The following is a 25,454-nucleotide window of genomic DNA, read 5'->3' as shown; positions in this document are numbered from 1 at the left end:
CAAAAGCTGAAAGCTAATAACCTAGGCCCTCAGGAGCTTGGTGAGAGAAAAAGAGAGAACCACATACTTGTAGTGCACACTTGCATTGCAATAACTAAGAGTACACATATATATACAATAAAGGTGTGGATATGGTAGGTTCTATTAGTGAAGTATCCTCCACATGTTTTGGATCTATCTTATCTAGTTCTTCTAAAGACTTAGATATTGTCATCCTAGATATTCTCTAAGTACATGTTCATATGAGTACATTCTAAACCCCTGCTTCACTAAGAGAACCTACCATATCCACACTGCTTCACTAAGAGAACCTACCATATCCATGCCATAGAATGTACTCGTATGAACATGTACTTAGAGAAGATCTAGGATGACAATATCTAGATCTTTAGAAGAACTAGATAAGATAGATCCAAAACATATGGATGATACTTCACTAAGAGAACCTACCATATCCACACCTTTATTGTATATAGTTAGACTGTACTCATATGAACATGTACTTAGAGAATATCTAGATCTTTAGAAGAACTAGATAAGATAGGTCCAAAACATGTGGAGGATACTTCCATGCAATTTTTAAAAATGCACACCTAATACTGTCCCTTGACAGTGATATAAACAAATGCTTAGATGAATCTTCTTGAGTAAATACTGCTGAAAATATTTTTTACAATGCTAGACCCTTTGAATTGCATCATGTGTGAAATGATTTGTGAGGTTTTGTTCTCTTTTTGTTTTGCAATTATTTATTTGCAAGGGAGTTGGGTTTTCTATTTAAATATAAGAGAAACGTGACTTGAGGATGAAGTTATTATTGAATTTTGGATTTATTAAATAGAAGGATACATGTCTAGCTCATGGGATTAAAAAAACCTATCAGCCACATACAAAGAGGATGGTTCTCCACATGACATTTCATACTTCCTCACACTGACCATCACTATAAGGAAAGTGAGAGGTTTATGCATTGGATCATACTCTGATGTATGCATAGCTCTCCAGTCTTCAATATTGGCCACAAGTTGAAATCCTTTTTGCTCAAATGAAGCTCTAAGCTCATACCATACTTTTAAGAGCAGGGATGTGGCATTATAAGCCTTTTGATCCAACTCCTAGATCTATTCCTCATTGATTGTATTGATGTTGGTTTTAAACGAGGTAAGGAGCCTTGCTTCTTTAACTATAGCCTTTAGCAAGCTATGTTTAAGTCCATCTCTTGTTTTTTGTTGGTGGTTAAATATATGCTCATAATCCTCCCAACTATTGACATACCCATTAGCATTCTCTTCATTTAGGGCACCAACATCTAGGAGAACATATTGTTGTGCCAACAAATCAAACAAGCCATATAGGGATTGGAAGGATTCTTATTATGTTTGAATCCCATTACCTCTACTAGTTCAAGCACAAATATCATTTCATAACTTCGTTTCAAATTAGTAAGAGGTTGACATTTTGACAAACTTACTCGATGAATTTTGTTACTAGATTTATGTGGGTTCGTTCATTGTTGGTTGAGGTTTATCCTCTAGCTTCTTTGCCTTGGATTCTTCTTTCATCACAGGGTTGGCTGGATGATTGCTAATTTGGTTCAACAAGTTGATGGGAAGTATTTAGGGCTTGTTGTAGGGTTTACAATGGCATGGGACTACTATGGTTCTAGATTTACATCTTATTTTCTTGTTTGTCTAATGTATTAGCAATAGACAGGGGTGATTATTGTTGTGAATCTCGAGTTGCAAGATCTTTGGTTTATAGACAACCACAAATTTGTCATTCTTTGAATTGTTGGAGTTAGTGACTGCCTTTTTGGTTGGAGTTGATGCATCTTATTGAGATCTAGACGAAGGCTTTGATTTCAACTTTGTTTATTTCGTACGTTGCACTGAAGCTATTGTAGGAGGTTATCATTGGCCTACGTTGGGTAGTTACTAAGTAATGCTAAGGGCACTGCCATTACAATGTATTCCACATTGTAGTTTCCTTACTTCTTGAATGATTTGGCAAGTAACACCTATTTTCCAACAACCATGTCATTAGGTTGTACATAGAACAAGATAGGGTTATTCTCAATTTCTACAGTAATGATGATGTTGTACTTTCCCAACAATGAGTAAGGCATTCCCCCATACGGGTTGAGATTGGCATAAGCTAGGGTTGTCGAATTAGGGTCCAAGCTTCATATGTAATTGCGCTCTTGTTTGATCCCTCATTGATAAAAGTGTCTAATATCATTTCCTTCTTTGCAATCAACCAATTTGTGAGGTAAGCATCAGGTATTATGGGCTCATCCTTAGGGTCGGGTTTCATTAGTTGAATTACTATCACATCAATTCCTTGATTTACATCTATCATCAGTCTTGATACATTGCCTTGATCTTGAACCAATCATGCCTTACACATCCATGGCCTTTTGAGAAAAAGTCATAGTCAATGCCTTTCATGACAATAAAGATAACTAATAGGCTTAAGTACCATGTGATTAACAATGCTAACATGCCCTCGTGTCAACCATCCCTCTTATTGGGGTATTTTATTGGAACAAAAGGAGCCAAACATGATCAAGGAATTGCTATTTTCACTTAAACATTTATTTGGATGGCCAACTCACAAAATTCAACATGGATTTGTGGATTGTGAAAAGTTATTCGACCCTGCCATGAATTTGGCATGTGTTGGATCCTTGCCTAAAACAATGTGTGCACATTGAAGCTAATCAACAAACTTCCTTTTCCAAAAGGATCGTGTGTGAGATGTGTGATCAATGGTCATGCTACAAGTATGCATACTAGGCACCTTACTATCTCGAACAATTGGACTCCGTTTGCAAGTGTCCATAAGAGGGTGAAACCAACCTTTAGGCTATTTGAAACGTAGGTAAAAAAGAAATGGGGGTTCGTGCGGATCAAGTAGAACGGACGAATACCAGCCTCCAGGAGGAAGCCCATCCCGCCAAAAAAGTTACAGCGCCACCGGAGCCCACCGGCGCACCAGCTAGTCCTCAACCGACGCGGGAGACTGTAGGCTAAGGTAAGTTTTCTGCTAAAACCCTACCACGACGACAATGATGATGCATTGTCACCTTACCCTCTCTCAATCCTATTTGTCGACCTCGCCTCCGGCCGTCTTCCAGGGGGAATCGAGCTTCCGGAAGAAGAAGAAGAAGAAGCAGGTGGAGGATAGTAGCGGAGCGCTCCCTCTGCATCATTTGTGCCGCTGCTCTCTGCCAACGAGCCTGTCGACACATCCAGAGCGCGGCCAAGCGTGCTCCAGCACAGAATCTGTAGGCTCCCGATCATTTCGAATGCTGCCGCAGGCACTAGTTTTACTCTTCCATTGTACGCGCATCAGTTTTAAAATAGCGGTGTGCATTTCTCGACACTTCTGCAGATATCTGGTGGCATCATGTCTGCGCGCCAGCAACTCTCCAACCTGATCAAAGAGTCGCTCGCGACGACATTGAGAGAGTATGATTCTATGGAGCCTATAGTGGCTGCTTGCACCAATAAATTCGGCGATTATCAATGGTGCGTATCCTCCGCATTTGGCTACTAGCACTTCCAGGTCCATTACTTCAAACACGCAGTTAACATGATATCTATTTGCAGCAACAATGCCATGGCTGCATGGTCGAAAATTAAAGGGAAAACAACCGAGTTCAAGAGTCCCAATGCTGTAGGTCAGGTATGATTTATTTGTTTCTCGCCTATGAAGACTGCAACGTTTCTTAACTAGAGCATTATTTACTACAGAGAAGCCATATTCACCGGTAGACCATGGATTTTACGTCAATAGGGTAAATGTATATTCTACTTGTTTGTTTCGCAGCAATGAGCTTTCAATTGGGCTGTTTTCAAGCAAATCAGCCTCCATCTCACACTTAGCTATCAATTTCTGAGATGAAGCAAAGATTAAAACCAATTTCTGAGATGCATGTGCTGCATCATCTGGCATCTTATTGTTTAGCTTTTAATTGTCACAAGTAGGAATATGTTGGCTTCGAGTTTATTTTTTGAAATAGGTCAAACCTATGGTTGGAAGTTGCTTGCAAATATGTTTTTAAAAAAAGGATTTGTCCTCCATTTTTTGAAATTGAGATGCATGTGCTGCATCATTTTAGCATCTTATCGTTTAGCTTTTAATGTTTACAAGTAGGAATATGTTTGCTCCATGTTTGTAAAATAGGTTAAACGTATAGTTGAAAGTTGCCCTCGAACTTGTCCATGACAAAAGGCTTTGTCTTATGTTTCTTTTTTCACCATAGGCGCTTGCAAGGAATTTACCTGAGTCTCCCCTTATAGAGAAGACAAGTGTTGCTGGGCCAGGATTTGTCAATATTGTTCTCTCAAACTTTTGGATTGAAGAGGTGAGTTTACTTCTCTAAATACATAGTTTATGTTTACTTGTCAATTTTGTCATGATGAAGATCCTATTATTTTGCCACTAGATCAACCATGTTGACTCTAAAATCTTCTATAATGTGAAAATAAAATGTATATAAATGTTTTGGAAAACAACTATGAGGTGCATGGTTTCTAGAAATTTTAGTGTGTAAAGTCAAGGGTGAGGTTCAACTCCTACAATGTTAAAATTGGGGCTATGGAACTCTTGCATGCAAAATATGAAGTTATTCCATTTAATAGTTGTTCTTCTCAAATCAAGTGTAAGAAAATGGCTTAATGAATTTGAATCTTAATTGATTTGGATTATGATTTGTTTCAGATTGTCTTACTGTTTTTGTTGTAGATGCAAGAAGCTGAAGTATAAAGATTGTTTATACAATTTTAAGATTTAGCAAAAACACTAGATTTTCATTACTAGTTTTAGATTTATGATTTTCCATGAGAGGCTTGAACAATGTTTTGGTTTTGTGTTTCTGTCTAATACATATTAGCTCTCTTGTTTTGATATTATTTGTCATAATTTCAACCTTTTCTTCACAAATTTTGAAAATTTGACAATGCAGGGTACTTTGAAACGTGTGCTTTTTGCTTAAGGGTTAAGCTCAGGTTTATCAAGCCCTTTTTAATGTGCCTTCAAAGTATATGATGGAATTTGCTCAAAGATTTATAGGCTGGTCATAGTTGTGAGTTACCATACTGTACGGTATGACAAAATATGATACTAAATGGTACCTTGTTTGGTACGGTATCAGTATGAATAAAAAAAAGCTTGATTTCTTTTGGACTAAAGATGATAGAATAGATGTTTAAAGTCTAAATAGCAATTTTATTAGTATATATAAGATGAATACTCGAGGGTAACACACCAAAACCTCTATGGCATATGTTGCATGTTTGCCATGTGCTACAACTTTCAAGTTTATAGATGGGAGCGAACATCATACACGAATGATTATACAAATAAGAGAAGTGTAGGTTAGAGAGAAAGAGAGAGAGAGAGAGGGGAACTTAGTTTGCTCATGGAAATTGGTTTTTTAGAAGGTCTGTTGGCTTTCATTGGAGAGTTGGGAATGTTGGCATGATTGGGTCACTTGGAATGTATTTGTTTTTGACTTAGTCATTAGTGCTATTTTTTGTTTCTTTGCCTTGGCTTTTTGTACTCATTTTGTATTTTGACATGATATAATATAATTACTCATTACGAGAGAGAGAGAGAGAGAGAGAGAGAGAGAGAGAGAGAGAGAGAGGTGAACTCTTTATATCTTTAGAGTGGGTAGGCAAAGTAGGTATTTGTCTAGAGGAGATGGGATATAGGAGTGAGGATTGTCTCGCCTTGGCCATGCTAAATCGTTTTAGATATTATTGGAAAATTGTGGAACAATTTTGCGGGTGGAGGGATTTTGCATGGTGCATTCGAGGGTTGTGGTGTTTTTGTTGGGTGTGCCTTGGTGCCTGAGGGTCCATGGTGTGGTGGATATCTCTATTTAGAAAATTACCTTAAGTGCATATGGAAAAGACTCGTGTATGGATGTAAAGTTTAAGAGAGAATCAATCCCTCCCGTATTAGCTTCGGCTACCTCTAATGATGAATTCCTTTCAACAATATAAAGAATGTTTGAGCCTAGCCCAACCCTTTTTGCTCACTTGTTCTTTTTGGTTCAAAAGAAGGAACATTTCAAACTTTTATGGCATGTGTATTGACTATTTGCTTACAAAATTACCATCAAGAATCATTTTTCTTACCCGACAATAGATGAAATCCTTGGTAGGTTGGAACTTGGAAGGATTTGCAAAATTCAACTACATAGATTTGAAGTGTGGATATCATGAGATGCAGGTTCAAAAAGATGTGCACAAGATGGCCTTTGTGACAACCTTTGGCTAGTATTAGTTTCTAGTGTTATCGTTTTACTTTGAATCTAGTTTTGATTATAAATGAGCATTGAAAAGCTTGTGTTTTAGTGTGATGCATGTGGGAGTAGCATGAGAACTTAGCACTGTCATAGTTCTCATGCAAGATGGTTGTGTGGTGGTCTATGAGAGTAGAGTTGTTCAAGGCGCTAAAAAGAATTGGTAGGTTTTTGAGAGAGTTTTTAGCTGTCATTTATGCTTCTTTTGTATGAAAGCATTATTTGCTAGGTGCTGATCTTGCTGCCTAGATTGATCATTTGATTGAACCATACTCTCGCTTGGATAGTTGTGAAATATATGAGATGGGTCAACCTCTTGCCCATGTTCATCATCAGAAATTGGACGAGATAAAGACACATTTTCTGCAGGATAAAGGCTTCGAAAGAATTTGTAGTTGATTGATGGTGAGCATCATGAGCATTATACTCTTGAGGATGGCTTTCCGATAATGTATGATTGTCCAAGTGTAACTAAGCAATTGAGGTCAAAAGCGATGATTGAAAATCACTCTCCACCATGTATGAGTAAAATGTCCACCTAGGATTCAACTTGCACGTGAAACAACACGACTTATATCTACGAATATATGGGTGAGGGACATTAGACTCATCTCTTATGCCCTCCATCTAGCCTCAATTCTCGTTTTTGCAGCTTGGAGGTGCTTTCTTGTTGTTGTCCACACCCCATATGTGGAAGATATCTCAGTCAGAGCCCATTTGCCATTGGTGTCTACCATTTAGTGCTTGCTTTCCAGCCTTCCACTGCTGTTTGGGACTGTTTACCAGCCTTCTTCCCTACTGTCCAGCCAGGTGATTGCTGCCAGAGACTGTCATAACTTGCGTTTGCTGTCTACCGATCTTTTGGAGCTGCCGTATAGTCTTTACAATTGCTGCCCTATGCTGATGTCAGCAAAACTGCTGCATTTTAACTTTTGCAGTCCTTGTGTTGCCCAGCCCTAGTTGACACTTGAGAATTTGTGTTTTGCTGATCAGCCCATTTGTACAGCTACTACGTCATTGGCCTGATTTGCGTTTGTAGATTGTGCTCTCTATTGCCTGTTTGTCATCACTAATTCTGTATACAGGTGGTGTTCGTTGCTGCCAGAAACATTCAGAGGCTGCTTGTTGTGTATTGAGATCTGCTAGAGTAGAACACTCTCTTTTGCTCATACTCTTTGCCCCGGTCCTCGAGATGGGAGTTCGGTGGTTAGTTGTCACCTTGCATAGTGGGTTTGCTACACTGAGCAATGTATTTATCCATTCATTATTTAGTTTCATTATCTTTTTGTTCATTGACTTTGTGTTAACCCTAACCCTAATTGTGTTTCTTCATCAGTCTGCATTTGTCGTACGATTGTGATTATATTTTGTAGATTAGCATTTCTTTACACAAGGTTGTAAGAGTGAGACATCAAGATATTGATGCAATAGCGCAGCAATAGCGTATTTCTTTTATTGACCAGCTTTGAGGTGTGATATTGATACCTTTGTTTGAACATGTATGTGGTTCAGCATAAATGTGGATTCTATCTTTGATCTTCTTAGGGCACCTACATGGAATGATGGGATTTGGACTATCATACGCACATTCAATAAATTTTGGTGAGCAAAATGATACTGATAGACCACATGGCGAAGTTGTTTATGTATTGCATCTCCAAGTTTCATGATATGCCACAATCTATTATTAGTGGTAGAGATTTAAGAATGACAGGTTTATTTTGCAAAGGGCATGAGAACTTTATGGACTTTGGAGGTGTAACACCTCATCTTTTTCCACATATGAAGACTGCTTGGGTAGATTGTGGTTGCCACCCATAAATCCACCAATTGCTGCTGCTGCCACTGCTTGTGGCTGCCTAGATGCTGATCATGTGCTATCTATCAAGCTGGCCATGTTGTCTATCATGTTAGCAATGCTGCCTATCATGTTGGCAATGCTATCTATCATGCCACAATGTTATCTATGATGCTGGTCAAAGCCATATGAATGTGGCTGATGCAGTTTTTTGGCCTGGTGAAGTTGTCTTGGAGCAAGCCATGGCAGTTGCAGGGCAGGCAATGGCAGTTTTGATGCAAGCAATGCCATCTCAGGTTGAGTGACACAGTTTTAAAGCCATTTGAGTGGCTTTGGAGCTGATCAATGCTGTTCTACCAAGTTTTGTACTTTTTAGTTGCAATTGATGGTATTCAAGGTAATAATAGGTTTGTCAAAGAGGGTTTTTGGGCAAGATCCAACATTAGGCAAATTGGTCTTCTTGTACCTTTGAGGATTCACAACCATTCTCCTTAGACTTGGCACTCTTGGTTTTGGTTGGTGAAAGTAGTCAAACAAATATTTGAGCATTGTAGATCAGTGAGTAATTGTACTAGATTGGCTTGAGAGCTGAGCGTGGAAAGCCAATGATCATGGTTTTTGGGCAATGACAATTGTATTGCCAATTTAGTTTTAATAATAAAGAAATGTTGCATTTGTAACTATTGTTGCCACTAAAAGCATTGTTCAATATTCACTCTAGTACTTAGTGTTGTAGTAGGCACCCAGGTGAACTGTTACAATTGGAGTGCCATGACCACTCATCATAGAAGTCCCAAATCAAATATATTACTAACCATTAATATCGAGGTCTATTTGTTTGTGAGGGATTGAAGTTGCTACCTCCTTGAGCATTGGATAGTGCTCCAAATCTCCACTTCAATTGCTGTCAGATGAATATCTTGATCCCTTGTGATCATGCTACACATGCCATCCTGCTGTTTGCCATGACATGTGCTTGCATGTAAATAGGCTAGAAATCTGGGATTCTCAATGTTCCCATGGTGGCTCCGTGTTCTCTTTTGCTTTCTTGGTCCAAACTAAGGATATTGATTGTTGTTGCTTTTTCTATTGCGATCGGGTATTGAGAACCCTTATGATGCTACCATGAAGGCCATGTGTCTCCATCAATTTCTAGTTGAGATGTTCTTGCTCTTCATTAGATTGGTGACACCCTAGTAGTTGGCAGCCTTGTTACCAAGGACTCCATCGGCTATTGCTCAAGTGACTCTGCAGGAGCTTTGGCCTTGCTCCTCCTTGTTTGACATCGCCTTGATGGTGAGAGAAAGTTGTTTTACTTTCTTTGTATATGCAACTTTTGGTTCATTTCTCTTTGGCGCTTGCATCTTTCCTTGTGTTCTTAGGCTACTATCCATGCATATTTGAGTGAGTGAAAACCCTTGAGGGTGCTTCTATTTTGAAAATTTGATTCACAAGACTCATCAATGTCCATTTTCATTGCAGCACATAAACCCTTGCATGTGTCTAAGCTCCCTCTAGTAGAAGCAGCACATATAGGGTCTTGGACATCATTGCCCTGATCCCAAAAAGCTCTCATTTATTATTTCAACACAATAGAGTTGAGGGTGGACTTCTAATTTAATTGGCTTCCATTTCACTCAAAGGGAAATTTTCTCAGGATCCTTTTTGGGCCTGAGAGGGGTGTAAAGTAAGCTTAAGTGAGGCTTAAGACAAAGGCTAATTAATGGCAAATTTATTCAGCTTTAGGACAGTCGGAAAAGGCCAAATTGAATCAACTTCAAAAAGTTATTGTCATGATCATATATCTGTCTAGTCTAGTTCTATACGTGAAGGGAACTTAGGGGAGCTATTTTTGTCTTTTCCAATCTCCAATCACTGATCTTCAGTGCCATATCTTCTCTATCAGCCTTCCATGCTAGCCTCTGCCTCACTATGCCTGCCCCTGCTGGTTCATGCATTTGTCAGATTGTCCTGCACTTGTCTGCATACATTATCAGATTCTCACTCCATGCCCTCTGTGTTCTGATGAAACATTCGCAGACTGCTTGAAAGGATTTTCAGGGTAAAAAATAGGTGCATTTGCACATGTTATTAGGTCTGATGTAGTGAGAACAGTGTTTAGGGGCCTGTTTTGTTTTGTTTCTTTTTTATTTTTGTGAATGCATGCATGCACCTTGGTTGTTTTTGTGCCTCCTTGTATATGCACTTAAAAAAGCTAACATGATATATCGGTGTACCAAAAAAAAGTTGTATAGTGTCTTCTTGTCTGCGTACAGTTTAAAGAGAGAGTATGTCACAGTGCATGTACAAAAAGAAAGTATGTGTGATATGGTTTATAAGTGTATGTCTTAGGAAATACAAAATGCTAAGTTTATTTTATCAAGGAGAGTAAAAATTGATCGTTAGTAGTACATTCTGTCACTACAGAAAATACAGAGTATGTTAGTCAACGGTATACAGACTTGGGCACCTCAGCTTCAAACCAAACGAGCTGTGGTGGATTTTTCTTCACCAAATATTGCGAAAGAAATGCATGTGGGCCATCTACGGTCAACAATTATTGGTGATTGTATTGCACGTATGTTGGAGTATTGTGGAGTGGATGTGTTAAGAAGAAACCATGTTGGTGATTGGGGTACCCAGGTACATAAAATGAATCTGATGTTTGCCATTTCCATTGGAAATTTTGATTTCATGTTTGGCTGGAGATACATAAAGGGAATTTTCCGATTTTAACTTTTGCACTTGTGACATCTATTTTGTTTTTGCAGTTTGGCATGCTGATTGAGTATCTATTTGAGGAGTATCCTGAATGGGATGGATCCAGTGAATTTGATGTTGGTAAACTACAGGTAATTTTGTGATTTAAGCTGTTGTTTGTGCTACTACAGGGACTGAATTTATTGCAATGAAGAGTATTAGTTAGTTAGTTTGTTAGTTTTCCAAGCCACAAAAGGTTAGCTTTGAGAACTCATATCAGTTACTTGCACAGGGCTTTGAAGGTCAAAGGTCAAACCTCTGTGAGTGTTTAGGAACTTGAAGCTGATGTTTTTAGAGGAACTAACCATAGCCACTTTTTAATACGAGGAGTTTGGAGAATTTGAGGAACATTTATAATGAAGATGCCAGCTAACAGTACTTTTGGCAAAGTTTCAACAAGGTTAATCTTGTTTAGAATGAAAGTGGCAATCTGGATTCTGCGGCAAGAAGAGAAAGCCAAGATTAGGACATCATATATCGATGTCTTGCGAGAAAAGCCTCTTTTGTGGCCGTTTGGACCCTTTGCTAAAATTTTGCTGAAGCCACGATGTTGGAATTTCAAGCAGCGCTCCTTCATGAATATGACCAACAAAATATAGGAGCTGAAAAAGATATTGGGTTGCAAAATAAGCCTGTGAGCTTTTTTACTGCATAAAATAAGAAATTTTTAGTTTCTCATCAAAAGTGCTTCTAAAAAATTTTCAGCATGCCAAAGTTGTGAAATTCCTTTGGAATATAGGTGATTGATTATCACAAAATTATTCTGGTTTGAATGCTCATACAGTGTCAAATTTTGAGTGCATGGCATAGGTTGGAATCTATCTCTTGATATCTAGGTGATTGATTGTTACAAAATTATTCTAGTTTCATATAGTACAAAATTTAAGTGCATGGCATAGGTTGAAATCTATCTCTGGCTATAGCATGTGGCTTTGTGAAGAGGATGCGATTATGAAAGGTTTTGAAGCAGCTGATCAATCCATATCTTTCCAATTTTGTTGCCATTGTCTTTATGCTTGCAAGTTGTGGCTCTTAGACCATTGGTGAGCGCTCAATTGAATAGCGAGCAACACCCTAACATTGACATCAAACAAAAACAAAGTTTTGAATATGACATTTTAGTCACTGCCTGACTATATATCTTCTTTAGCTGACCTTGTAGCCTGGGATTGGTAGCATGAGCAGATCTCATCTTCCAAGCCTCACAAATTGGTGTTCCCACACAATCAGTCTAGTCTATGCAGGGATGTATCTCATGTCATGTAGTCTAAGGAGTGAGGATTTCTCCCCCACAATTGGAGACTTCCTTAACCTCATTTACTTTTGGGATGTTTTAAAGTCCATTGATACTCACTATTGGTTCTTGGTGCTAACTTTGTAATGAAGAGTAGCAATTTGAGTACATATTTCCAAATCTTTTGTCCATGCATGTGTCACGGGGACTTAAAATTTTTGAGATGCTTTGCTGTTGTTAGTAACATTTGATTAATTTATTAATCAAATGTGCAATGTTGTAAGGCACATGTAATGCACATGGCAGTTATTTCATGGTGACAAGCCAAGACCTCGAGGAAACAGTGGGTGTCAAAGGTAAAAGTTGTGACAAGTTATACCAGTTGGTTTTGGATGTTGGTTGGTGTTGGTTTGTCTCTAGGACTAATTAATTAATTTGTGTATGTCCAAGGGTCAATTAAAGTTGTGACAAGTTATGCCTATTGGTTTTGGATGTTGGTTGGTGTCGGTTTGTCTCTAGGACTAATTAATTAATTCGTGCATGTCCAAGGGTTAATTAAGGTTGGGGACCACTTGGGGTTGCAAATGGCCTAGCCAATTAATTTTTGGATGGGCACATTATTAGGGCAGGGTTAGAGGGATGAAATTAAGTTTCAGAATTAATTAATTTTGAAAATTCATTAATTAATTGAAAATTATTGGAAAATGGGATTAGAAGACTGCCACTTGGCAAAGATGCCCATGCAATGGGAGAGAAGGCTGTTTGGGGATGGGAGAGACTCATTCAGTGCATTTAGTCTATGAGAGAGAGGAAGGAGCAGCTGTTGATCAGATTTTGGGCTGTTTGGATGCCATTGGTAGCAGGTGACAGCAGCTTGCTCGCATTAGGGAGCAAGCGACAACAGTTGGGTGTTCCCCAAGGATTGGTGGCAGCAGTTGAAGGCTGCCAATTGCACTTATGAGGGTCTAGACAATAGGCAATTTTATTAAATGTAGATTAGAGTAGGTAGCAAGCAGTTTTGAGGGTTTTCTTGTGTGGAAACTTTGAATTTTCTCTTTCCTCAGCATTCTCTCACCTTCTTCAGTTTATTCTCAGAGTATCTCAACATTTCTCTGCCATTTGAAGAGTTTCTCAGCCAGATTTGGTGGACAGTAGTGAGATTTTTGCTGTAAATCTTAATTCTCAAAAGAAATTAGGGTTTAGTAGAGGCATCATGCATTGAAATCAGCAGCTGGAATTCAAAGGAATTGTTAGGGATTTTAGATGCTAGCCCATCCCATTTGATTTGGGGCAGCATTTGGCCAGTTAAGGGTCCAATTTGTACAAGTCCCAAGTGAAAATCAAGGGAAAAATTACTTGAAAGACTTGTTGATCGGTTGTGAGAGCGAGGGGCTTTTTGGATCAGGGAAGGAGAATACAAAATCTTCGTTGTACTCCATGCAATAGCAATACAAGTTAAAGAAATAGTGCAAGGGACGCTAGTTTTGGGGCCAACATGGTGTCCAATGTCTAAGAATGTTCTGGTTTGTTTGTTCATTTAGTTTACGTTTATTTGTTAATTGCTGTAATTAAGTGCTTGATTAGGTTTTACCACTCTCTCCGAGAAGAAATGTTGGTTTCATGGTTCCATTGTTGGGATACCTCTTACTCAATCCTTTGGCTTGGTGGGCTTAGGGCACTTGATTGCAGCTAAAAGCTTTGTGCTAGTGCTGAATTTGTGTTTAGCTGCGAAATTATAGCAAGATGTTATCGTATAGAGAGATGGAATCAACCAATGATGATGCCTCTTAGTATGGACATTCACATGGAAAGAAGGAAATGCAATGCTTGATCTTGGACAAGGCTCACATGATGGACAACATGTTGAAAATGTTGTTGTTGCACAAGAGATAGGGCATTCAAGGCAAAATGATGTTGTTGACCATCAAGGGAAGAAGAATTTGATGACCAACTCAAGAATCGGATGAGGACAGTAGCTAATTTGTTTGTTGAATTAGCAAGGATCGAAAATTTGTTCGATTTTTGAATGCTTCTACGAAAGACAACGAGGACAAGAAGAAAAAGTCATTTGTTATTATGCCTTTGGGACAACAAGGTGCACCGAAGATAGTGCCCAAGTCTTTAGTTGAAAATCCAACTCAAGAATCGGATGAGGACAGTAGCTAATTTGTTTGTTGAATTAGCAAAGGATTGAAAATTTGTTCGATTTTTGAATGCTTCTACGAAGGACAACAAGGATAAGAAGAAAAAGTCATTTGTTATGCCTTTGGGACAACAAGGTGCACCGAAGATAGTGGCCAAGCCTTTAGTTGAAAACCCAAAGGAGCCAATGAAGAAAGACAATTGGTACTTACGGGGCAAGGTATGCATATGCAATGCCATTATGAAAGTGTCAATCCAATGGATTTTGGATGGTCAGGTATTCATGCAATGATGGGGCAGCTAGGATTCTTTGGTGGTAGCACGATTTTTTATGCAATGGTTGGACAAGGACCACATTACAAGAATGTATGGTACAACTCCTCATGGTATGTAATAGTGAATGCATGGTGTGCAATGCTCAATATATTTGGGTATGATTGGTAATATGTAAAACCTTATGTATGGCAACCTTGGTTTGATTCTTGGGGCATGAAGTGGCATGTTTGGTAATGCATTTGCACCCCCGAATGCTTATGGGGCTCAAGGAACGAGTGCTGGTCATGCAAATGCTTCTTTGGAACTTGGTCATGATGCAAATACAATAAATGCACCCTTTTTGCAATAGCGAGTGTATGACAACTTGACTCCCAAATGGGAAGCAAAAGACTGATGAGAGTGGTAAAGGGACGAAGTTTGAGTCCTTCAGTGGTGCACAAGATAGACTGAAAGCTTTGACTTTCATTCAACAATTTGATGTAGCCTCTTCAAGGAAAAATTCTCCGAATCCTCTAAGATTCGAAAGGCAGTCACTTTCTTGAAGGAAAATGTGTTGTAGTCATGGTCCATGCTCTTAATGCAAGAAAGAGCACTGTCAACATGGGTACAATTCAAGCAAATGTTTGCATTGAATTGATTGACAAGTACGTTTAAGGTGGACATCATGACAACTTGGAATAAGCTTGATGCAAAGGGATGCAAGAATTTAGAGAAATACAATAAGAAATTTTGGGATGCATTGTTGCCTGTCACTTCTTTTTGTCTAGTTCCTCTTCATGAGTAAGTGGAAAAGTATGTATGTGGGTTGCCTAAATGTCTAGCATGTCTTAGCTCATAGGGATTGCTACTATAGCCTATACTTTGTTGTGGGAAAGATTTGGGCTTCTAAGAGAAGAGAGAAGTCGAATAAGTTGTCAAAGGTTGAGAAAAGAGGTAGATATGAAAATCAGCTTGAAAAGAGGCTAAAATAGCGAAGAAAGGGTTGGAAATCACTTGTACACTGTAGGGAATGAATGACTGCGAATAATATTAGAAGTGATGTAGCAATGGAAGTATAGACAAGTGTTGAAATAAACTGTTGAACACAAGACAGAAGATTGGAAATAAAAAAACACTGTAAAAGAAGAGAACTTAGAGATGTGTTGGAAAATGCAATCCATATACCAAACAAGAGAATGACGTATGCAACAACGAGTCTCTGGTTGCCAGCATAAAATGCCCCAGATAAGCATCATAATAACCATAATAAAAAATAACCTAGCCATGCTTGGCTCACATGAGCTGTTTGGATTGCTAACATTCTCTCTGAGATCATGGGTGATCTGATACAATACAATGATACAATGACAAAGGCTTATCATAGTCCATACAACAAAGAATCACTAGAGAAGAACCATGGATATCGAAGCAGTGAGTGATCAAGCCACCACCAAGGTGCTTCGAAGAGAATTTGATGTTGATGTTGATCGTACCAACTCTTGAAAATAGAGAAGAGTCATAATAGGTCTTTGTGTCCTTCAATAATGTCTCGTAGTGACATACAAGATCATCCTGTCAAAATGCCTTTAAACATATGTGATTTGCCAAAGTGTCTCCTCATGTGATCTTAAACTAGGAGCCAATCTTGCTTTCTATTAAATAATAGTCTATAATAAACTTGGATGTAAATCCCAGCTCTAGGATTTGAACCGGCTAGACTTCGGTTGATGCGTCAAAGGACATCCCTCTCGGGAATCTGTGCACCTGTATACTTGTATAGGTGAGGCTTAATTGCTCCATCTTAGTATCCTCTCACACGCCCCTCTTTGGCATTGGAGAGTTGTGAGGAATGACCACATCATAGGAACTAGAAAGTAGCAGAGGAAGGGAAAGCCAAGCCCTTCTCGTGGTTTGAAGAAGTGGATCCCTTCTGCGCCTTGGACTTCTCCTTGGTTGGAGGACCGGAGTTGGAGTGTGAGAAAGAGGATGACTTGTCGGAGGAGTTGGCATCTCGCTTCTTCTTCTTCTTCTCCTTCTATTGTGAGGTTGCTAATGTTGAGATATTGGCAATCACACCTAGCTTAGCCTCTTTGTATGAAGTAGTGTGGGCTCGCAATGCAGAATCCCATATGCATAGTGGTGGAAAGTGCAACCTAATCTATTCCTATAAAGCCTTGTACTTGCTCTCTTTTTGAATGCAATGTCATAGTACTTTTGTGCTTCCAGCAAAGTGTCCGTGTCATTGTCAAACACACAAGATTGTGTTTATGAGTCCAAGCTTTCATCTTGGAACCTAATTCACTTGTGTGACATTTGGTCTTGATGTCTGTTACCTCATGAGCTCACTCTTCCTCTTTCAACCTCCATAGCCATGCTCTAGATCTGACATTTCTTACATGGTATTCGAGCCCAGTTGGGCATGGCTCAGCTTTACAAATCACTCCTTCAGCTCCTCTCAACCTTTGGTTAGCTCAGCTTGACATAAACCCTTCATCTTCCACCTCCATCTTCACACACTCTCTCTTGGTTGCCATAGACAGCACCTATATACCTCTGTTGGAGCTGCCATATCTCTTCGAGCTTTCTTCTTGGGAGTTGTTCCTTAGGTTAAGTGCATCTTTTTAGCTCAAAATTGCCTGACATTGTGCAACGTACAGCCCGATATTGTGGAAAAACACAGATTTGACACAAAATTGCGTTGCTGTAAATTGGACTTGTTCTCTCTCCCTATTGTGAGCATTATTCCACGAGTTATCATGGGGCATTTGTTGATCATATAGATGACTTACTTCAGCTAAGAGGGCTTGAGAAAATTTCACTCCAGACAGAGAGATATTAGAAGATTACTCAGAGGTGGTATTGCAGGAAGCCATAGCTAGCTTGTTGCTGTTCAACTGATGGCGCCATCATTATGCCTCACAATGTCAAGGGCTACCATAGGGCTTTTGAAGTTTATGATATGGGCTACCTCCTGACATAATTTCAACTCAAATGGTCCACTGGGTGAGCTGCTATAGCCAAAATATCAAGCTACTGTTCTGAAACTGTAACTGGCAGCCATAGGCGCTTACCTTAAGCTCATTTTTTTCCTTCATTTTCTCTCTCTTGCCACTTAAACCAAACCTCTGTCACTCTGATCCATTGAGAATTGAAGTTTCCAAGAATATTTCAGTATCCAAAAAGTAAGCCTTGGAAAGCTTTTGAAGATTTGAAGCTTTCATTGAAGGACAAGCATCAAGCATAGTGAAATTTTATGCTACCACTGCTTGTGTTTTTCAACACACTGCAAGTCAACTTGGTTACTGATCAACATCAAACAAGTAAAGTCATTTTGAAGTTGAGAAGATTGATGAAAATTTGAGTCAAAAAACACTCAAGATACTTTATATGTGGCATAGAATTTGACCAAAATATAAAAGCTACAAGCTTGAAGAACTTTATATTTTGGTCAGTAACTTGAAGAACTTGCTTGTAACTTGAGAAGATTCTTGTTGCCCATTTGTACTATATGAAAGACTTGTTTGATCCACTTGCAGCAAGACATGGAGCTGCTTACATCAAAGAACAATCAATGACCTTATTTAAAGACTTTGAATAGATTCTTGTTGGCTCAAAGATGATGATATCTTTGCTTGAGGGGAACGTAAAGACTAATGCAAGCAAAGTCAATAAAGAAGAAGACCATGAAGAAGAGGACCAAAATATAAAAGCTACAAGCAAAGCGGAGAAGAAGAAGAACAATATTAACCTTGAGGACCCTAAAGCTACAAGCAAAGTGAAGGATACGTATAAGATCAAAAAGAGCAAAGTAGACTACTTGAAGAAGGATGAAATGATTCATAATGACATATCTAAAAATGCTAAAAACCACAAGGGCCTGTCGGTCCTTGATCCAAATTTTTACTAAACTTTTTTATTGTATTGCCTAGCCCTAATGCTTCTGATATAAGCTTGTAAAGTCCTCATGTAACCTTGTACTATAGTCTCTGTACACTTTGTGAGACCCATGTTACAGCCTTTGGATGTCCACCATGTCTTTGGTATCCACACTTAGCCTTTTTTACAATAGCCTCTAGTGTTTACCATGTTTGTGGCATGCCTACACTTTGCAGGTGGTTGCTTACTAAAGCCTCTAAACACATTGTACTTCTCTGGTTGTGATTGAGAAGGGGTGTTGAGATATTGGCAATCACACCTAGCTTAGTCTCTTTGTATGGAGCAGTGTGGGCTCACGATGCAAAATCCAATATGCACAGTGGTGGAAAGTGCAGCCTAGTCTATTCCTATAAAGCATTGTACTTGCTCTCTTTTTGAATGCAATGTCATAGTACTTTTGTACTTCCAGCAAAGTGTCTGTGTCATTGTCAAACACACAAGATTGTGTTAATGAGTCCGAGCTTCCATCTTGGAACCTAATTCACTTGTGTGACGTTTGATCTCGATGTTTGTTACCTCACGAGCTCACTCTTCCTCCTTCAACCTCCATGGCCATGCTCTAGATCCGACATTTTTTTACAGCTAACTCCTTGTAATCCTCCTGAAGTGGCCCTTCTTACCACACTGATAACACTAGGTCTTCGACTTCTTTCGGTCACTCCTCTTTGAAGCTATAAAGGGCTCATTGGAATCTTCATAATGAGATGGAAGCCTCCCCTGTAAATGCAAAGGTGCCTCATGCTCAAGCAGCATTGAGAACATATGTGCAAAGCTCAAAGGTGTAGAGAATGTTTTTGCCCTCAAAGCATTTGCCACTTCATTAAACTCCAAGGGGAGCTTGTAGAGGATTGTTTCCATGAGATGGGCCTCTGGTAGGGTAGATGGCATGTGTCGAAGGTGGTCCTATACCTATTTAACACGGATGAAAAATGATTGAATGGTATCTTTTAGTTCAAACTTCAGATGTTGAAGTTGTTCATAAAGAGTCATTGCACACATGGTGAAAGGTGCCTCGTACAACATTTGAAACTTCGACCATATTTTTGGGGATGTCTTGTAGGAGGTAATTGTTGCTAGAGCTTCTTTAGAATAGATCGAACAATGTAGAATATACATGTGCATTGTTCGAATTTAATCTAAGTACAACTTTCTCATGGTTGTCCTCATCAAAATCTTCGGGAAGAGGAAAAGGACGTTGTACCAAATCCACTTTTGCACAAACTAGGCTTTCATCACAGAGTGAGATAATCAAGTCCATGTAACTCATCATCTGTAGAAGTGCACAGAGGAGCCATCTGGAGAGGGTAATAAGGAAAGATAGAGAATAGAAGGTATATAGAGAGAGAATACAGCCAAGCCAATAGGAAAGGCATCACAAAAGGAGAGTTCGCATGTAGTGTAACCAAAAATCTAATTAGAAGCGAAGGGCAATTGTCGCAAAATGAAGAACAACTAGTAAAAAAAACTGCCAGAATTAGCAAAAACGGCCTATACAAATAGTTGCCCAGTCACGATTAGGGGTAGAAATGCAAAGACACAGGCTGGTTGAGCATGTATCATGTAATGCGGTGAATTGTTGATTGCAGGCTAGAATCTAGGGGAAGGCTGAAAACGCAGGTTGCTGGTCTGAAAATGCAGGCAGCAATTGAGTACACACAAGCTGAAAACCACTAGTAGCAAGTTGTCTGATCAGCAGGGGAAAGAAAGACTTGTAATTAGCAAAAAAATCGAGTAGGAACCTAGATCTTGCAATCTAATACCATGTCAAAAGTATGGAAGCATAGACAAGTGTTGAAATAAACTGCTGAACACAAGATAAAAGATAGAAAACAAGAGAACATTGCAAAAGAAGAGAACTCAGAGATGTGCTTGGGAAATGGAATCCATATACTAAACATAAGAATGACACGTACAACAATGAGTCTTTGGCTCCAAGGCATTGGCATTGGTTTCCTGTCTCCACAAAACATGTAGGTGATGATATGATTGAATGAGGAGGAAGCCAGGTATATAAAGAAGAAAATAATGCCTAAAATGGGGGTAAGTCAACGACCATTTTATGTTGGTCAGCTAGCATAAAATGCCCCAAATAAGCATCATAATAACCATAATAAAATGCCTAAATAATCTAGCAATGCTCGACTCTAGGCATTAGAGAGGATGAGATGGGATCCATAGGGAGAGTTAGAATGGCATACAAAGACTATGCAGAGCCTATCACACCACTCTTTGGAAAGCTTTGGTTGCACATTTAGGGATATGTGGACAATAAAGAGTTCTTTATTACTCCATTTGAGGGTTGTGATGTCTTGGTTGATATGTTATGATGCCATGGAATGTATGTAGTGATTGATTCACTTACCAAAGTGATTACTATTTAGCATAAGGGCAAGACCCATACTTTGGATGTAAAGTTGAAAGGGGAATTTGTTCCTGTTGTTGTATTGGTTGCTATCATTTCTAATGTAATAAAAAATTACCTTTTAGTATATTTAGTTTTTACTAAGGATAAGGTTGATAATGAACACGTTAGAAATATGCCAAAGTTAGAGAAGGATGGCATTTCACTTTTGAAAATATATGCTGATTGCTTGTCTTAGTCACTTTTAGGGCAGTTATTGCATGAAAGGCTTGAAGATCATAGCATAGATCTTATCCCTGGAAGTAGCCAACCTAATAAGCCACCCTACAGGGTCAATGTAGCCCAAGAAGAGAAGATTATGAGCAAAGTGAATGAGCCCTTAGAAAAAGGGCTGATTCAACCTAGCTCTTCATTGTTTTTACCTCTAGTGCTTTTGATGCAGAAAAAGAATGGTTCATGGAGTACATACATTGACTATTGTGCTTTGAATTAAATCACAATAAAAAATCGGTCCTCAATTTCTCAGATCAAAGATGTTATGGATAGATTGTAGGGGGTAGCCACATTCAGTCGAATAGATTTGAAAAGTGGTCTCATTAGATATACATGAGGTTGGAGGATGTGCCTAAGACAGCTCTTGTCATGCCTTTTGGACTTACGAATGCTCCTTTCACTTTTAATCAGATAATGAATTGCATTTTTAGGTTACATAGGGGATTTGTGAACTCTTTTTTGATGACATGATCTTCTACTCAAAGAATGAAGTAAAGCATAGAAAGCACATGGACATTGCGTTTAATGAGTTGCCTAAGTATAGGTTGGTTATTAATGACAAGAAAAGTGAATTCTTATTATATAAAATTCACTTTTTGGGGCAGATTGTGCTGGCTGATGGTATTCGTACAGACCTTGCAAAGGTTGAAGCAATATGTTCATGGCCATCTATGAGGAATGCACATGAGATTGACAGCTTTTTGGATCTATGCTCCTATTATAAGAAATGTGTTCGCAATTTTGTTGAAATTGCATATTCATTGCATACTTTGTAGAAAAAAAAATCCCTTTAGATGGACAACAATAGAAATTTTAGCATTTGAAGGAAAAAATGACTTCAGATCTTGTGCTTGTGTTGCCCGATCTAAGGAAGTAATTGGTGGTTCAGTGTGATGCTTGTGAAAACAACATTGGGACTGTCTTAATGCGGGATGGTTGAGTTGTGGTTAATGAGAGCCGTATTTTCCATGGTGTAGAGCGGAATTTGTAGGTCGATGAGAAAGAGTTCTTGGGTGTAATTCATGCTTTATCTGCATGAAGCCAGCCTTTCTTCGGTGGAGGGGTGGTAATTCCTTGAAAACAACTTAGTATAGCAGTGATATTTATTACAAAACTGGGAAATGCATAATAACTTAGAATCTTGGATAATGGATACCTTGTTGGTCCCAAAATTGGCATCCCTTTCGATTTTTCTTTAACTTAATTGAAGAAGAAGATTTACAATGGGATTCTTCCAATCCCTTTCAGTGTTCTAACTCCCCTTGCTATCCAAAATGACCAGCAAGTCTTCAATTTGATTTGCGCTTGATTCGGGTAGTCAATTCGTCTTCACTCGCTTTGATGGAGATGAAAATTCCCTAAATTCATTGATTTGTTGGTCCCTCCAATTGAATTTGATTGAAAACAGCTTGAGTCTAGTTGAATCCAAGTCTTGGAGCTTTTTTTAGGATGCTTCTTGAGGCTGTTGCTAAACCCTAATTTTTGTTGCAGATTAGGGTTTAGAGCAGAGAAATCTGAAATTTCTCAATCTCTGGTAATCTCAATGCTACAATCTTTGGAGCAAGGTTGTAGAAATGCTAGGAGATGAGAGAGAATGCTGAGGAGAGAGAAAATTCAGACTTTCTTCGCGAATAATTGAAGAAAATCAGTCATTTACTATTGTTGCTGTGTCTCAACAGCTTGTAAATGCTATTATCTGTTGTTGATTGGTCTTTTCCTGCCCTTGGTTGCCTTAGAAGGTTCTCTAATGGCTGTAGATCAAACCAACAACATCTCTCTCTTGTAGATTGAATGCACCAAAATGCTTCTCTCCAGCCTCTAAAGACGTTTTTTAGTCTTGCATGGGTATTTATGGCAAGTGGCAATATTTTCAAATAGTTTTTGAAGCATTATCCATTATTAAATATTAATTTTTAATCTTTAAATACTAAAAATTAGTCTAATAATCATTTTGGTGCCCAAAAAAGTAGTATGATTGGCCCCTAACAAATAATGTTGCCATGCAGTGTCATGAGGACATGTGTTTTTGAAACCTCACTTAATATGAGGATTAATTTTTAATCACATGGTTAAAGTAAATGACGCACATGTGAGGTGTAATTGGGGTTAGAGTAAATTTATGAGTCCGGGATGCGAGGAAATCACGAGATGTCAAAGGCAAAAGTTGTTACAAGTTATGCCGCACAAGTACTTGGTGGTATCTGATGCTTAGAGATATTGATACCACAGTTGAAGCAATAGAGCATTTCTTTTATTGGCCAGCTTCGAGGCGTGATGTAAGGCAATTTGTTAGGACATGCATCATATGCTAGAAAGTGAAGCATGATAGACAAAAGATGTTGGGTTTCTTGCAGCTCTTGCTTATTCCAAAGAGGCCTTGGCAAAGGATTGCTCTTTATTTTATTTTTGAGCTTCCTAGGATCTTTATAGAGAAAGATGATATATTGACTATCATTTGCAAGCTTAGCTAACATGCCCATTTCATTTTGGTGAGGAAGAAGATAAAGGTTGATCATATGGCATGTTTATTTTTGCAAGATGTCTTTAAGTATCATGGTATGCAAGAGTCGATCGTCAGTGATTAAGATCCTTGGATGACCAATTTACTTTGGAAGGGGTCGTTTGAGAAGATGGGTACCATGCTGAAATTCTCATCATCCTTCCATCAACAAACAGATGGTGAGTGTGAAGAGGCAAATTCCACAGTGCTTGATCTTTTGAGATGCTACATATCAGACCATAAAACAGAGTGGGAGTAGTACTTGGCATTGGTTGAGTTTACATACAATAACATGGTGCACAATTCTATTGACAAAGCTCCATTTGAGATTGTTGAGGGTGGCAAGAAGGTACCGCCTATTTTATACACTAAGGATAAGATCTTTGAGTTTGATCGCAATGTGGAAAGCTTGGATGCAGTCTATGCAAAGATAAAATTTGCACTTTAAAGATCTCATGAAAAGCAAAAGAATGCAGCTGATTGCCATAGACGTGCCTTGCACTTTGCAGAGGGTTATTATGTATTGCTACGTTTTGAAAAGACAAGGCGAAAAAAGATGAAAGGAAGAGAGAGGTTGTATTTGAAGTTAAGTATGAGATCATATGGGCCCTACTAAGTATTGGAGAAGATCGACAATTTTGCATATCGGCCGAAATTACCTTCGATTGGCAGATACATAATGCCTTTTAGTTAGTTTGTTGAGGCCTTTTCGTGGTGATGTGCTAGAGGACGTATATGCTGAAATTCAGCCTGAGGTTGAGGAGCTAGATGAGATATTGGTACTGCTAGAAGTGGTGCAGCAATGGAAGCATAAACAACATGCTGAAATAAACTGTTGAAACACAAGACAAGAGAAAGAATGAATGAATGAACACAAATATAGATGAGAACTTAGATGTATACTCGAGAAACGGAATCCATATCGAACACGAGACATCCACATACAACAGTGAGTCATTGGTTGTGTGGGCACCTCGGTATTGGCTCCTCTCTCCCTTGAAGAATCCACAAGTGATGGCTGAAGTATAACCAAAGGAGGAGGAAACCAGCAATAAATAGGCATAAAGTGGGGGGAGCAATAAATGCAGTCAGCCAACATGTAATGCTGGTCGGACAGCATTAAATGCTCCCCAGCCCTAAAGAAAACACCAGAAAATGCCTAATAAATACTATATAAAATGTTGAATGAAATGCCATAGCCTTTGTAGCATAGACTCACAATTGAGTTGACTAATTTGCTAACACCCTCTCTCAAATCAGGGGTGATCTGATACAATACAATAGTACAATGATAGGAAATCATAAACTATTCAACATAGAACCACTAGAAGAACCATGGATATCCAAGCAGGGAGTGGCCACCCCACCACCAAGATGCCTCGGAGAGTATCTGATGTCGATGTCAATCATAAGAGCACCACCTGAAAATAGAGAAAAATCATAGCAGCTCTTTGTGTTATGTTACCTATGTCACTTAGGACTTATAAGACCAATTTGCTAAATATGTCTTTGAACATGTGACCATAAAATCCTTGCCTTCGGCCAAACTTGCCAAAGTGTCCCCTCATGTGAGCTCTAGACGAAAGCCTCCCGCTCTCTCAAGAAAAGATTAGCCCATCACGAATCTAGATGTCAAATCTAGACTCTAGGATTTCACTGCTAGACAACGACGATGCGTCAGGGACATCCCTCTTTGGATCCTGTGCATCTGTAGAAAAATATAGATGAGGCACGCTTGCCCCACCACACACCCTCTCACACTCCCTTGTTGGCACCGAAGAGTTGTGAGGGATGCCATCATGCCATGACTAGATAGCAGCAGAGGAAGGGGCCGTCAAGCCCTTTCTATGATCTGAAGAAGCTGATTCCTTTTGGACT

At 38.9% G+C, this 25,454-nt stretch overlaps 1 protein-coding gene across 3 annotated transcripts in view; it reads left to right on the top strand.

Annotated features, from left to right (window-relative positions):
- Positions 1–2,892: 2,892 nt before the first annotated feature.
- Positions 2,893–25,454, top strand: part of LOC148037917 (arginine--tRNA ligase, chloroplastic/mitochondrial-like) — a 41,886-nt gene continuing 19,324 nt past the window's right edge. The window contains exons 1-7 of one of the 3 annotated variants that reach the window (XM_087676929.1): positions 2,893–3,033; positions 3,137–3,286; positions 3,394–3,530; positions 3,612–3,687; positions 4,268–4,369; positions 10,542–10,757; positions 10,886–10,966. In XM_087676929.1, the coding sequence (XP_087533055.1) occupies positions 3,409–3,530; positions 3,612–3,687; positions 4,268–4,369; positions 10,542–10,757; positions 10,886–10,966 (597 nt within the window). In that variant the 5' untranslated portion in view covers positions 2,893–3,033; positions 3,137–3,286; positions 3,394–3,408. The other 2 variants (XM_087676930.1, XM_087676928.1) reach the window with 2 other exon arrangements.

Source organism: Lygodium microphyllum, chromosome 4, assembly GCF_053477565.2.
Source record: "Lygodium microphyllum isolate KBCC chromosome 4, Lygodium_microphyllum_v1.1.10, whole genome shotgun sequence".
In the NCBI taxonomy this organism is placed as follows: Eukaryota; Viridiplantae; Streptophyta; class Polypodiopsida; order Schizaeales; family Lygodiaceae; genus Lygodium; species Lygodium microphyllum.
This window is presented reverse-complemented; position numbering and strand designations above follow the sequence as displayed.